This window comes from Macaca mulatta, chromosome 19, assembly GCF_049350105.2.
Source record: "Macaca mulatta isolate MMU2019108-1 chromosome 19, T2T-MMU8v2.0, whole genome shotgun sequence".
Taxonomy (NCBI): Eukaryota; Metazoa; Chordata; class Mammalia; order Primates; family Cercopithecidae; genus Macaca; species Macaca mulatta.
Window position 1 is genome coordinate 69,741,393 of NC_133424.1, and position 14,716 is coordinate 69,756,108.

The window sequence follows — 14,716 nt, forward strand, 5'->3', positions numbered from 1 at the left end:
CTTAGATGTGGTATCCAGGGATCTTTACTCCTTTAGTGCTAGGCAGGGCCTATGCCCATAAAATCAGCAGCAAGCAGTCACAGAAGATGGACCTCTGCCCTTCCTCAGCCCCCTTAAGATTAAAGAGGAGTATCTAATCTCTGATGGGGGAGTGAGATAGGAGGCAGGACTCCATACGAGACTGAAGACTGGCTGAAACAAGGAACAGGCACTGAGAGCATCTCTACATAATACACACCCACCAGTGCCATGGCAGTTTACCATTACCTTGACAACACCTGGAAATTACCATCCCTTTTCTTGAAATTTCTGAATAACCCACCCTTTACTTTGCATGTAGTTAAAAGTGGGTGTAAATATGACTGCAGAGCTGCCCCCTGAGCTGATACTCTGGATGCAATGCCTATGGGGTTGCCCTGCTCTGTAGGAGCAGCCACAGAGCTGTAACCCTGCTGCCTCAACAAAGTTGTTTTCATCTACCACTAGCTTGCTCTTGAATTCTTTCCTGAGTGAAGCTAAGAACCTCCTTGGACTAAGCCCCAATTTGGCGGCTCAACTGCCCTACAACAATGCCACCTGATGTCATACCTCTGTGCTCTCTAAAACCATCTCCCTTACCACTGGATGAGTGTAACAGGCCTCAGGAAGTGAGGACAATTCATGCTGACACAAGGAGAGCTTTAAAAAAATAAGCAACTGGGCGTGGTGGCTCACACCTGTAATCCCAGCACTTTGGGAGGCCAAGGCAGGTGGATCACCTGAGGTCAGGAGTTCAAGACAAGCCTGGTCAACATGGCGAAACCCCGTATCTACTAAAAATACAACAATTAGCTGGGCGTGGTGGTGCACGCCTATAATCCCAGCTACTCAGGAGACTGAGGCAGGAGAATTGTTTGAACCTGGGAGGTGGAGGTTGTGGTAAGCCAAGATCATGCCACTGCACTCCAGCCTGGGGCGACAGAGTGAGACTCCAAAAAAAAAAAAAAAAAGAAAAAAAAAAAAGGCAGCATTATATAATAAGATATCTGGGGGATAATGATGGACATGCTACCTTGGCGGTCTGCCTAACTCAGCCCTTTCTTTGAGAACAGTCCACCCTCACAGTCCTGTTAACTGATCTCTGGGGATACCTGACCCAACCAGGCTGGATCAGTAAAGTTTTCTTGCCTGAATTCTGGAATAAGGACCTCAAAGGGCAGAGTGTGCTGGGTACTAGGGTGAGGATTTGTGTTTAAAGGGCCGTTTCTACCCCAGTGATCCCCAGTGCTGACACAGGGAGACCAGGCAAAAGAATGTGAGACCAAAACAGAGAATACAGCAGGACCTGTGGGTAGAGGCAGAAGAGCTTGAGATGCCTTTCTCACCAGGCAGGTGTGCAACAGGATGGAATCAGAGGACTAGGGTCACCCAAATGGGACACAAATAAAGCTTTACCCAGGAAGACCAAGAGCCCACAGTTCTCCAGCCTCCTATCTTGGTGTAATATCCTCTGGGCCAGGCCCAAATATCCACATTTCTACCAGGTGAAGGTCAGAGCCATGACCTTGAAAGGCACCAATGCCTGACAAGTCAGACACAGAAAGTTGACCTCAGACTGTTGGATATTAGGACCTGTTGCTTGGTCACTAGGAAAGTTGCAGACAGCCAAGACATCTGAGGGTTGAGCTCCAAGTAGGGCACGAGGGCAAAGGACTCTGCCTCTGAAAATGGGGTAACTGTGGCAGAGGGTAAAGCCTATGATGGGGGATGTCATTTCCAAGTTAAGGTTTCTGCTACCCAGGCTCCTTCTGATTCTCTACCTCCTGTGTGTCCTCCTGCACTCACATCGAACCATCCCATGGAAGCCCCCAGGTTGCTTGCCTGGCTCCACGCTCTGACAATCACATGCAGAATGGAGTTGTTCCCTCTAAGCCAGGCTGTGCCTACACTGTCACACCTTGTACAAGAAGATTGTGTTGCGAAAATAAAGACACAGCCAGTTACTAGATGTGTAAATGCACTTTTACCACAGGCACACTTGTCTTTTGCTACGGGCTCCTCCACTTCCTATTAATCATACCCAAAATTTCTGTACCAATTATGTCCAATGCTTAGCTCCCATCAGCTTGAGTCCCGCCATCTATGGAATCGTGGTCATCAGGGCACGTGGTTCCTTTGCAGAAGCTGGGAAAAAATTTTGTCTTAACAGTGCTGGGCATTACAGCCTGTGGGAACAATGCCACAAATCCATCTTATTCTCCAAAGCACAGGAGCCTGTCATAACAGCCGACTTGTCCTCAGAATGACTAGTCCAGAGAAAGTGTAGGGATACAGGCCAGAAATTAGGACAATAAAATTATTGCATTTTTCCCTAGGAGGCCTTGGGCAGCAAGGCAAACTGGACTAAAACCAGAATGAGAACTACTCTCTGTCGTTTTATTTTTCCTTCACAGGCCAACGACACTGGGGCCCCACAAAAGCTGTCCATTCCTTTATGTAAGAGCCCAAGTGTGTTTTCCAGCCACTTTACACAGTAAACCAAACCCTAAGACTACACAGATTTAAAAATAAGGCCTTTATTACCACGCAAACCAGAGCAATGTGAGGCAGCCAGTTACGAGGTGGTGACTTGGAGGCTGGAAAAACTACCAAGTGTCGTGTGAGAACAAGAATTTCCATGAAGGGAAGCCTTCCACATCAGCTTCCAGCAGAACCCAGGCTGGGTCCTTCTGGCCAAAACTGGTCAGATGTATGCTGTAATCAGTCAGAAAAGGAAAGGAATTCCCCTTAAAGGCTCAGACTGCTCAAGGAATTTCCTCCAAGGAATGGGAGCACACAGGTGTATCTCCCTTGCCTTAGTACACAAGGGTGACTAATGATTTAACTCCTGCAAAGGCCTCCAGCAGTTTAGAACGTGCAAAGGAGCTCCTGCAAGACACATGTGCCTGGAACTCATGAGAGTCTCACCCATCTGGAGGTCTACCAGTATGAGGTTTAACTTTAGGCAGATGGCTCCTTCACAAAGACTCTCTATAGCCGTAACACTGAAGAAAGAGATGGCACATTCCCTGCAGGTCTAAGCCTTTTCTCCAGTGTGGAGTTTTAGGAGTTAAACAATGTTAGCTCTTGGGCTGTAGGATTTTCCGCATTTGCTGCTGTCACGAGGCCTCTCCACAGTGTGAGATTTCCGGTGGAGAATGAGGCCAGAGTGTTGTGTAAAGGACTTCCCACATTTGCCACACTCATATGGCCTTTCTCCCGTGTGAACCACCTGGTGTTGAATGAGGCTAGACTTTTGGATAAAGGATTTCCCGCACTGTCCACAGTCATAAGGTCTTAATCCAGTGTGAATTTTCTGGTGTTCAACAAGGGTATAGCTTTGTCTAAAAAATTTCCCACATTCACTGCACTCGAAAGGCCTTTCTCCAGTGTGAGTTCTCTGGTGCCGAACAAGTTTAGATTTGAACATAAAAGCCTTCCCACATTCCCCACATACATAAGGCCTTTCTGCAGTGTGAACTTTGTGGTGTTTATTGAGGGTGGTTCTTTGGCTAAAGGATTTTCCACACTCGTCACACTCAAAGGGCCTAGCTCCACTGTGAATTAACTGGTGCTGAATGAGGCCACACTTTAGGCTAAATGATTTCCCACACTGGCCACACTCATAAGGCCTTGCTGTAGTGTGAATTCTCTGGTGTACAACAAGGCTGAAGCTTTGTCTGAATAATTTCCCACATTCACCACACTCATATGGCTTTTCTCCTGTGTGAGTTCTCTGGTGCCGAACAAGAGTGGATTTGGATCCAAAGGCTTTTCCACATTCATCACACTCATAAGGCCTTTCTCCAGTGTGAATTCTGCAATGTTCAATAAGGTTGGAACTTTGGCTGAAAGATTTCCCACATTTCCCACACTCATAAGGCCTCTCTCCAGTGTGAACTCTGTGATGTTTAATGAGGGTGGCTCTTTGGCTAAATGATTTCCCACACTGATCACACACATAAGGCCTTTCTCCTGTGTGGATTCTCCGATGATCATTCAGATGAGAGGTTTGGCTAAAAGTCTTCCCACATTCACTGCACTCATAAGGCCTTTCTCCAGGGTGGACTCTTTGGAGCTGAACAAGGGAGTACTCACAGCGGCAGGCTTTCCCACATTTGCTAGATTCATAAAACCTTTTTCCAGTGCAGACTCTAGGGTGAAAAAAAGTTTGTTTGTGGCTGGACTCTTTCCTGCATTCACTCCACTTGTAATGACTTATTCCAACATGAAAGACCTCCTCACATTTGCTGATTTTGTTGGGTTGTTCATAGATAGCAATAGCCTGAGGCTGAAGAACACCCAATGGGGCTAGGAAGTCCTTCCTAACCTCAATGCTGGTGAAAGGCATTCCTGACTCAGGGAATAGGCAGCACTGCACAAATGAGGCCTTGTCCATGTCACTTTCCAAGGGTTTCTCTGCACTATGATGCTTCTGTTCCTGGTGAAAGACTGCACATGCCCCAGTCAAGCATGGTTTCTGCCCAGGCAAATCGGTCAGGTGTAAAATGTCGGTCAGGAACGGGACACACATGTCACAGGATTGAGTCTTCTGGGTGGATGGACTGGCCTCTGGAGTCCTGACCTGAGATACTCTTTCTACAGAAACACTTTGCTCAGGTGTCTCTTCATCCTCCATCCCATGGCAACAAACTGAAAGCAGAGAAACACTGATGAAATGCACGTTGACTATGATGGCAGTGTATTAACCATTTAAAAAAAAACTATTTTCTGAATAATTAATGTTCTGATATCTTAAAAACTTTGCTGGCCTGAGCTCAGGAGTTTGAGACAAGCCTGGGCAATATGGCGAAACCCTGTCTCTACTAAAAATACAAAAAATTAGCCAGGTGTGGTGGCGGGTGCTACTCAAGAGGATGAGGCAGGAGAATTGCTTCAACCCGGGAGGCGGAGTGTGCAGTGAGCCCAGATCGCACCACTGCACTCCAGCCTGGGAGACAAGGTGAAACTGTCTCAAACGCAAAAGAAAACAAAATAAAACACTTTGCTGGCTGGGGAGAGAATGGTGCTTCCAGAGTGAGCCAACTCTTAAGAGATAGCAAAGGGCTCAGCAAGGAGCATAACAAATACAAAATCAATTCAGAGCCCCATACTCCCAATCACATTTTCTATGTGACTTGGATGTTTCAGGAGCTAATATTCCTCTGCTCTAATCATCCCAAGGTCAGGCAGCAGACAACTAAGCCCAGTGAGCCCCTTTGCCCCAAAGCAAACCACTCAAATTACCCAATCCTAACCTGTTTATCATGTCTTGTGTTATCTGCAGAAACCCCAATAAAGGCTGTGGCTTAATATTTTCCCTTCTCTCTTGTGGCCCTGCATGGCACAGTGCTCACATGCTCTTGCTATTGCAGGTGATAAATTCCTATGTCATTGACATTAACCTCTCTGTATTGGCACTCTACCACCTCCATTAATTAAAACCCTGTGGGTACATAACAGGAAAGGGAAGCACCTTCACATAGACATCAAGGAATGAATTCACAGTATTGCTTTGAAGCAACATTGAGGAGCTGAAAGCAGGATAAGAAAGGGGCTGCCTAGCAGTAGGGGGCCTCTAAAGATCACAAAATGGGGAGGCCTCACCAAACACAGGATATCAAGGATGGGGTGCAGCACATAAGGACAGACAGGGTCTCCAATCTACTCCTTTGCCAAATCCTGTGGCAAGATCTTGTCAGCTGGTGGCATGTGTATGCTGTGCTGAACGTTGGCATTATTCAGGCCCAAGATAATGCAATTGGAAGTGAGTGAGAGATTCCAACTGCGATCTTGTGTTCAAGAAATATTTAATGGCATGTGCACAACTCACAACATATTGGGAGTGGGTCAATGTTGGAAAACATGCTGGGAGGCAGTGCAGAGAAACTGGTGACACATGGAGGGCAGAAAGATGGGGCAGCATGAGGCCAGATGTCCCAGATGAACCAATAAGCCAGCAAAGTGTCAAAGAAGAGGAAGAAAAACGTAGAAATGAGGTGTGTCCAGTAGCATTAGCACCAAACTCTGGATGACACAGGGCAAATTCCTGGTAAGATTAGAAAACAGGCTGGATGCCATGTCCTCACCCAGGTGCCACTGACTGAGGCCAGGCTTCCTCTGAAGCCATATTCCCATCTTCACCCTTTCCAACAACCAGGGCTTTCCTGGCACCTCTAGATGTGCCACTACTTGGGACTTGAATGAAGCAAGTCCTAAGGGACAGCTGGGACAGGTGAGTATCCTGCAGTGGCCCAGAGCAAGTCAGCTTCCTTGAGAACACAAGAAAGAAAATTAATATCACACAGATCCTGAAGGAGGTTCTGGCAACAACAGCTCATGGTCCATGTAAATACTGATGAGGAAAATTCTGCAAATTCCTAACACAGGTAGTCAAAGGAAATGTCATCAAGGAAGCAGAACCTGAGACACAAAGTACCATGAATATGAATACAGCCACCCAAAAAGGAAGTGAAGAAGTAAACTGAGATGCATTAGGCTGACTCAAGACACCTAACATCCAGACCCATCCCAGTGCGTTTTGGAACAGCAAATGTCAGGGCTGATTAAGGAGTGCAATGATTTCATTCCTTACACCACAGCACATATGCCAAGACAGTGGGGAAGTCAGCAGAGCCCATGGTCCGACAGAGCTGCCTCTGGGGAGAAAAAGGATAGACAAAGACCAGGAGACAAGAGTGGTTGTGAGGGCCTTACCCAGCGCAGTTATAAGTGCAAAGTTCTCCAGCATCACATCACGGTACAGGAGCCTCTGAGCCTCATCAAGGAGCCCCCATTCTTCCTGGGAGAAGTAAATGGCCACGTCCTCAAAGGTCACAGAGCCCTGCCATGATGGGGACAGATCTTTCCATGATCAGATTCTCTCCTAGGACCCCAAGTTCATGCCCCCACGCATCCTTCCCCTGCTTACCCCCAACCCTAAGCCCCACCTCAGAGGAGATACCAAGCCCTGGTGGCACTGATTCCTGCCCTCTCCTCATGGTCCCATCATCACTGTGTCTTCCCACAGCACCAACAGGCAGGTGGGCCAGGAAATGCCATTTAAACTCTGGGTCTAGCATATAGGGTTGGATTTTGTCTTGTCAGATAATTCTCCTGGAGTTTCCAAAAGTATGCCTCTCACATACAAGCAATGATGGGGTTAGCCATCATTCTTATATCCTCAATGCCATGGCCATGGGTTGTTCAGTTCACACTTCCTCTCCATATGCACATCACTCTTTGAAGCACACACCCTCAAACAATCTCACTTCCACAGCGATTTCCACCCTGTTGCTCCACACCACAGGCAGTTCTCTGGCATCCCCACGATATTTGGAATGCAACATCCAGAAAGTGCTTGGCAAACTGAAATGAGGTCCGGTGCTACTCAGAGGCTGAATGTCCCCACTGCCAAAGGCAGCCCTTCAGAGCCCCATCCTGCTCTGAAGGCCTCCTTGCCTGACTCTGTCCCTTGCTACATCCTCAGTCACCCAGAAATACCTGGGGTTCTGACACCCATGGCCCTCTTCCACTAGTGCTGCACTTGATGTCCTCTGTTAAGTCACAGTCTTTCTCTCCTGTTAACCCTCATTCAAAGTCTGCCCCAAGAGGACTCCCACACCTCAGGCCCAGTAACTCTCCCAGATGACCACCTGTGACTCTCAACTTATCCACCTCCCTAAAATTCCTGACACCTCAACGGTTACCACAAAACCCTGGTAGATAGATCCAGAGTGCTGAAAAAGCACTAGTTTTGGTCTCAGTGTCATCTTGTCTGGATTACTTCCAAGCATTGATCTCATGCCCACTCTTCTCCTAGATCCTTGGCCACTTGCCAGATCATCCTTGCTCTCACACCCTACCATGGCCACTTCTCTCTCATACCTGTCTTTGTGATTCCCACCATGATCAACCATGTCCCCCAGCAGAAGACCCAGCAGTGACCCCCAACCTCCCTTCCCTGGGCTGGTAACAGCATTACTAGAGTGATCAGGATTCCACCTCCTAACTGTGTCCCAAGCTATACCCCTAGGCAAGTACTGGCCACCTTTTAAATGCCTCCATCCTGAATCCCTCCCCACAGTTCTAGTCCTCTGGATAGACTATCCACTTGATGTCTAAACTAACTGTTCTTTGAACCACCTCAGACTCTAAAGATGTCCCATTGGGCCATGTTCAAATGATGATTAAAAAAAAAAAAAAATTAAAAATAAAGATATTCCAAATCAAAATTTCTGATTATCTCTAGAGATAACTGACTCTACTACCAATTTTACAATCCTCGCTAGTGGAGCTTCCATATTTCCAGCTGCTAAACCCAACTTGCTTTTACTCCTGAATCCTACTTTTCTATCTCTTGCCTTCAACATCTCAAAATCCAGGCTTCCCTACTTAAAAAACGGTTCCAGAATCCAACTACCACCTCCACAGCCACCACACAAGTCCTGCCACCAGTAACACTCATCTGGACTACTACAGCAGCCTTCTTCACTATCTTCCTATCTCATACCTCACACTCAGCCTGTTCTCTCAGCTTGGCCACACAGAGAACCTGATGAGACCTGGATCAGGTCACATACCTCCTCTGCCCCCAACTGTCATTGCTCGTCACACACTCCAGAAGAAACACGCAACAACTGAGAGCCATTTTTTTGTCTGATTCCTGCATCCCAGCGTTCAGTTCCCATGAGAAAGAAAAAAGTTGTAGTTCACTAAACCAGCTCAGCTTGACTTTCAAGCACTTGCTCATCTAGTACATAAGCCTGAGACAACGTTCCATACCTTACTTTGCTGGTTTCCAGCAATAGGAACCGTTCTATACCAGCTTCCAGCCTGGATGTATGACCCCTGGGATTGATGTTTGTTCAGGGTTCCTAGAACCAAAGACCCAAAGAGTGCCAAGAGAAGAGTCCCAGAACACAATCTCAGAGACAAACACTGGGGTCAGCACCAGTGAGGCCCCGAAACACTCTCCACTCACCTGTGTGAAGCCCATAACTTTAGCTTCTGCAGTCACGGGAACCTGCGGGAAGAGGAAGGCTGTGAGACGCAGGTAACTACGGTGGAAGGTCCATGGGCTCATGCCTCCTTGTTTCCCTGCGCAGCCCTGGAGACAGGTGACTTGGTGATGACTAAATTATCATTGCGCCTCAGTTCCGTGTGACTCTTACCTGCTCTGGGACCTTGCACAAGGACTCAACCTCCCCGTGCCTCGGTGTTATCCCCCTTCCAGGCTGTTCTAACTCTTAACTTTAGGAAAATTTTCAAAAGTCTAACTCAAACCATGTGCCGCAGCTGTTCATAACCACCCATGGCTCTCAGCGTCTTGAAAAGAGCGAGCCTCACTTTGCCATTCCGGCGTGAACGATCCTGGCTCAATCGCCCCAACAAGAGTCACAGAAACCGGCCCCTCCGCCTGCCACACCCTCCACAGCCCACGACACCAGGCTTGTAAACGGGAGCCCCACCCGCGAGGGCCTCACAGTCCTGGACTCGGGCCGGGCTGCAGGGACGAAAGCAGGCGCCCCTCACGCAGGGTGTTGGATTTCCGGCGGGGAGGGCAGGTGAGGCCGGGGGGACGTAGCACTCACCGAAGTCGAATCTCTCAGCACGGCCGCCGCCATCGGATTGTGAGTGGAGCGGGGCCAGGGAACCCAGGCACAGTTGCCACCAGCGACAACGACCCACGGGCTGCAGCGTAGCGGGGCGACCCCCGCTCTGTGCCGGGGGCAGCGTTGCTAACTCAGGCGGCGTGGGCCGAGGTAGAGAACCCCCAAAAAGACCATCTCGGAGCGGTGCCGGAAGTTCCGCCTTACCGTTTGCAACAAACGGAGACAGGCCCGATCCTGAACGTTGATTGGCTCCGCGTCTTTGCAGCTTGGCGCTCAGCATTATGGGTAATGTAGTTCTCAGTCGCCCAGGGTGCCAGTGCCCGCCCCGAGATTCACCCGGAACAAGGGCCAACCGGCCGCGCGGAAGGCGCTAGGAAAAGGCGCGACACCAAGAGCGAGACAGGGCCTTGCCGCTCCTTAAAGGGGCCGCTGGCCGATTTCCGCGGTCCCAAACCCAGCTAAGTGCCCACGTGGCTAGAGACGTTGATTCAGGTTCAGGAAGCAAAGGCTCCGGATCCACACGGACGCGTCACTCCACGGGGCCGCGTAGACACCGCGGCCGCAGCGCGGGAGGGTCTTTGCCTCATCCCCCTCACGTGTGGGCCCGAGGCGTTTGAGGCCGTTTCGGGGACCTCAGCGGTTACATAGGCGACAGAAGGAACCTACGGGTCAGGCTCAGGGTCGCCGGCCCCGGAGACCACTTGGGGGCCACGTCCCCGGCCGCTCCTACCCTGAGCCCCTTGATGGTCCCCAGGTGCAGGAGGCTGGGCCGAGAAGTTCCTGGGGCAGGGTTCCTGGGTAGCTTCACCCAGGGCACACCTCCTCCGGGGGGCCCTCCCTGGGCGAGCTGGGAAAAGGGCGTTTCCTTGACTAGCAGGCCACGTGAAACGCAGAGAATCGAGTGTCACCACGAATGAACAAAGGGACTGAACGCTGGGAAACATGAGGACAAAATCATAGAGGTGTCCACCAGCCACTGACCTGGAATAACAGTCATCCAAACGTGCAAAAGAGAGGAGAGTGAGTAAAAGGAAAAAAAGGTGCTCACAACGATCAAAATGGTGCGTGTGGCTCTGGCCTCTTGAGAAGCTCTGAGGAGATTCTGTTGCTGTGAATGTGTTGGACTTGCTGCTTGTGTTTGTGCAGGAAAAGGACCATGGAGCTACTGACCCAGATCATGAGGCCCAAACTCATAAAGTCAGTTGCAGAGAATATGAATACGACTAGAAACTTTATACATCTAGCTGGTTTGAGCAAAGAACAGTATACACAATTTATTTTCACACTTACATTTTTGCTGTTTATTTGACTAGTCACATTCATAGAAACAAAGATATTTACCAACAGTTGCAGGATCTAGCAGAGAAAACAACAGAAGCCAGTGAACTTTGGGGATCCCATTCTGAGCTCCAACCACCTAGAGAAACAGGGACAAAGTTTTATGGACTGGAAGCCACTGAGGAGACAGGCGGTGCTGAGGGAAACCCCTCTGGCCACTCTGTGAAAATAGAAGAGAAGTTTGCATCCAGCCTTATCCAGGAAATAGTTCAATCCAAAAGCTGCTATTGTATGAGGGATCCCTCTAGAGAAAAGCACAAACAAATTGGCAAAGGCCAGCTGGTTAAGAATAAGATCCGTGGGTCTAATCTTGTGTCCAGTAAGCAAGGTGAAGTTACTAAGACAAAGAAAGAAGGAGTTTCCAAGGATTCCCACTCCCATCTGAGTGAGAAAGGTAAGCCCCATTTGCAGATTGGCAGGAGCTATCACGTTAATATCTATAAGACTTGATTTTAATTGGTACCAGAACAATGAGGAGTTCAACAAGCAAAAAGAAATATGTTGGCCAGGCATGATGGCTCATGCCTGTAATCCTAGCACGTTGGAAGCCTGAGGCAGGAGGATTGCTTGACACCAGGTATTCGAGACCAGCTTGGGCAATATAGCAAGACCCATATCTAAAAAAACAAATAGCTGGGCATAGTGACATTGAGGCCAACGAGCTATGATCACATCACTGCACTCCAGCCTGGGTAACAAGGCAAGACCTTGTCTCTTTTTTTAAAAAAGAAAAAAAAAAAAAAAAGACAGAAATTGTCATACCATGCCCAATAACCTCTAGGACTAAACCTAACATGTATTTTTCTAGTTTAAGTGGGCCTTAAATATGTGTGCTTATGGGTGCAGAAGTTCTCTCCTTTAGTTATAAAAATATCTCTATCAAGTGGTTGCTCCACAGCCTGCTTGATTTCCTTTCCCAAAAAAAGAGGCTTTTTCTTTCTGTGCCACATATCAAGGCTGCAGATTTTCTTTTTCTTTTTTTTTTTTTTTTGAGATGGAGTTTTGCTCTGTCACCCAGGCTGGAGTGCAGTGGCCGGATCTCGGCTCACTGCAAGCTCCGCCTCCCAGGTTCATGCCATTCTCCTGCCTCAGCCTCCCGAGTAGCTGGGACTACAGGCGCCTGCCACCATGCCCAGCTAATTTTTTGTATTTTTAGTAGAGACGGGGTTTCACCGTGTTAGCCAGGATAGTCTTGATCACCTGACCTTGTGATCCGCCCACTTCAGCCTTCCAAAGTGCTGGGATTACAGGCGTGAGCCACCGCGCCCGGCCATGGCTGCAAATTTTCTAATTTTTTTTCTCTGCTTCCCTGTTAAATATAAATTATATCTTTTGGTAATTTATTTGCTCTAGCATCTAGCACAGGCTTTTAGGAGTAGCCAGGCCACATCTTGAAAGCTTTGCTGCTGAGAAATTTCTTCCACCAGCTATCCTTGGTCATTACTCTAAAGTCCAAACTTCCATAGATCTTTAGGGCATAGGCACAATGCAGCCAAGTTCTTGGCTGAGCCATAACACATCTGACCTTTGCTCCAGTTCCCAATGCATTTCTCATTTCCATCTGAGACATCATCGTTCTGAACTTCCCTGTCCACATCACTATCAGAATTTTGGTCACAACCATTTAACCAGTGTCTAAAAAGTTCCAAACTTTCCCTCAACTTCCTGTCTTCTTTTGAACCCTCCAAACTCATTCAACCTCTGCTCATTACCCAGTTCTAAAGTTGCTTCCACATTTTCAGGTATCTTTATAGCAATGCCCCACTCCTCTGTACCAATTTTCTATGTTAAGCCATTCTTGCATTGCTATGAAGAAGTACCTGAGACTGTACTTAGAAAAATTAGAAAATTTGCAGCCATGAAGGCTGGGAAGGGTAGCAGAAATGGAAGGGAAAGTGGGGATAGTTAATGGATGAAAAAATATAGTAAGATAGAAGGAATAAGATGTAGTATTTGATAGCACAACAGGGTGACTACAGTCAACAATAATCTATTGTAGAATTAAACATAATTAAGAGTATAACTAGAATGCTTATAACACAAAAAAATGATAAATGCTTGAGGTGATGGATACCATTTATCCCAATGTGATTATTACAGACTGTATGCCTGTATCAAACTATGTCATGTAACTCATAAATATATACACCTACTCTGTACCCCTAAGGACTAAATATAAGAAATAAAAAAAAAATAAAGACAGGATGGAGCTAAACCTGGGCCCTCTGGTATGTTCTACCTGCAGGTGGAGCTGGCCTCTGCTGTCTTCAGTCCCTTGCTAGATGTCATGGTCCTTGAGGTTAACACTCCCCCATACCATTTGGTACCTGTGGAGTCCCTTGGGATTAACTGGGTGAACAGCAATAGAAGTTAGTAGACTTTATGAATGACACTGCCAAGCTGTACTTGAATAGCTGTGCCAAGGAGACACACACAGAAAGAAAACACAAAACAACCCATGCACATCCTAAGGGCTTCACACTTTCTTGCACTCTATCTTCAATGTTTTTTAGCTTTCTCTTTAGATACTTATTGACTGTTGGTCTCACCTAAGTTTAGCTATAGATAGAGTTTATTACTGCTTTGTGATCACTGGCAGCCTCCCTCATCTCTGGCTGGGCTTCTCCCTGAAGGACTGGGCCTCAGGAGCAGGTGGGTCATTTAGTCCCCTGGACATGCCACACAGAGTAGGTTAACCTAGCTAGGCTATCCCTCTTCCCCAGGTTATCCAAGCAATCCCACTAGTTCTATGCCTAGATGGACACACATGCTTGAAGTTTGAGGAGCCATGTTTGATCTGATGTGGCAACTCTGAGAGGACAGTGAGGGTGAGGGCATGTGTTAGGTGGCCATTGTGGGGGCTGCTGGCCTCTGGGACCAGAGGGTAGTGAAGGGCAGAACGGTGGCACTGAGAGAGTGCCGGTGTTACTAAGGAAAAGGGTTGCTGTCTGATGCACACAGAAGCCAGTACCATGGCACCAGGTTTTTGAGAAAAGCAAACCTTTGGCTGGGCACGGTGGCTCACGCCTGTAATCTCAGCACTTTGGGAGTCCAAGGCGGGCGGATCACAAGGTCAGGAGATCGAGACCATCCTGGCTAACACAGTGAAACCCCCTCTCTACTAAAAATACAAAAAATTAGCCAGGCTTGGTGGCGGGCGCCTGTAGTCCCAGCTACTCAGGAGAGAATGGCCCATGAACCGGGGAGGCGGAGCTTGCAGTGAGCCGAGATCGCCCCACTGCACTCTAGCCAGGGGGACAGAGCGAGACTCTGTCTCAAAAAAAAAAAAAAAGAAAAGCAAACCTTTATTGCAAATCCACAAACAAGAAGACAGGAGTCCAGGTCAAATGCATCTCCCCAGTATAGGGTTTGGGGCAGCTTTTAAGGATTAGGAAGGACAGGTTGGTAAGCACTGGAAGGGTGGATTTTGATTGGAAGGACTTCAAACAAATCTATTGATGGCAAGGCGGGGACAGGGGTGTTATCACCCAAGAGTCGGAGACAACAGACCCCTTGCTTTCAGAAGTGTTTCAACACTTGGGTTCCGGCCATAGCCCGGGATTTTGGTTTCCTGGTGGTGGCAGGGTGGAGTCTGGTAGGTGAGACTTCAGTTCCAGGTGTTGGGTCAATGTTTTCTTTTCTTTTCATTTTATTTATTTATTTATTTATTTATTTATTTATTTATCGAGACAGGGTCTGGCTCCGTTGCTCAGGCTGGACTGCAGTGGCATAATCATAACTCACTG

The 14,716-nt window shown here is 48.0% G+C and overlaps 1 protein-coding gene and 1 pseudogene across 3 annotated transcripts; both read right to left on the reverse strand.

Annotated features, from left to right (window-relative positions):
* Positions 1-1,979: 1,979 nt before the first annotated feature.
* Positions 1,980-9,829, reverse strand: ZNF416 (zinc finger protein 416). 3 transcript variants are annotated; one of them, XM_015125067.3, is made up of 4 exons: positions 9,612-9,829; positions 9,002-9,043; positions 6,736-6,862; positions 1,980-4,671 (listed from the first exon to the last, which is right to left on the reverse strand). In XM_015125067.3, the coding sequence occupies exons 1-4, from the start codon at positions 9,642-9,644 to the stop codon at positions 3,089-3,091; spliced, it is 1,785 nt and encodes a 594-aa protein (XP_014980553.3). In that variant the 5' UTR covers positions 9,645-9,829; the 3' UTR covers positions 1,980-3,088. The 3 variants fall into 3 exon arrangements, with proteins under 3 accessions (XP_014980553.3, XP_077836180.1, XP_014980555.3); XM_077980054.1 differs by lacking the exon at positions 9,612-9,829 and adding an exon at positions 6,108-6,290; XM_015125069.3 differs by lacking the exon at positions 6,736-6,862.
* On the reverse strand, positions 10,514-11,375 carry MACMULV1R-PS1048 (vomeronasal 1 receptor macMulV1R-ps1048 pseudogene; annotated as a pseudogene).

Excerpts from the sequence above, each read along its gene's own strand:
- ZNF416 (XM_015125067.3), bottom strand. The coding sequence starts at position 9,644 with ATGGCGGCGGCCGTGCTGAGAGATTCGACTTCG. Across the intron at positions 9,044-9,611 it reads TGCTGAGAGATTCGACTTCG|GTTCCCGTGACTGCAGAAGC; the intron begins GTGAGTGCTACG and ends CTCTTCCCGCAG. Across the intron at positions 6,863-9,001 it reads AAGTTATGGGCTTCACACAG|GGCTCTGTGACCTTTGAGGA; the intron begins GTGAGTGGAGAG and ends CCATCATGGCAG.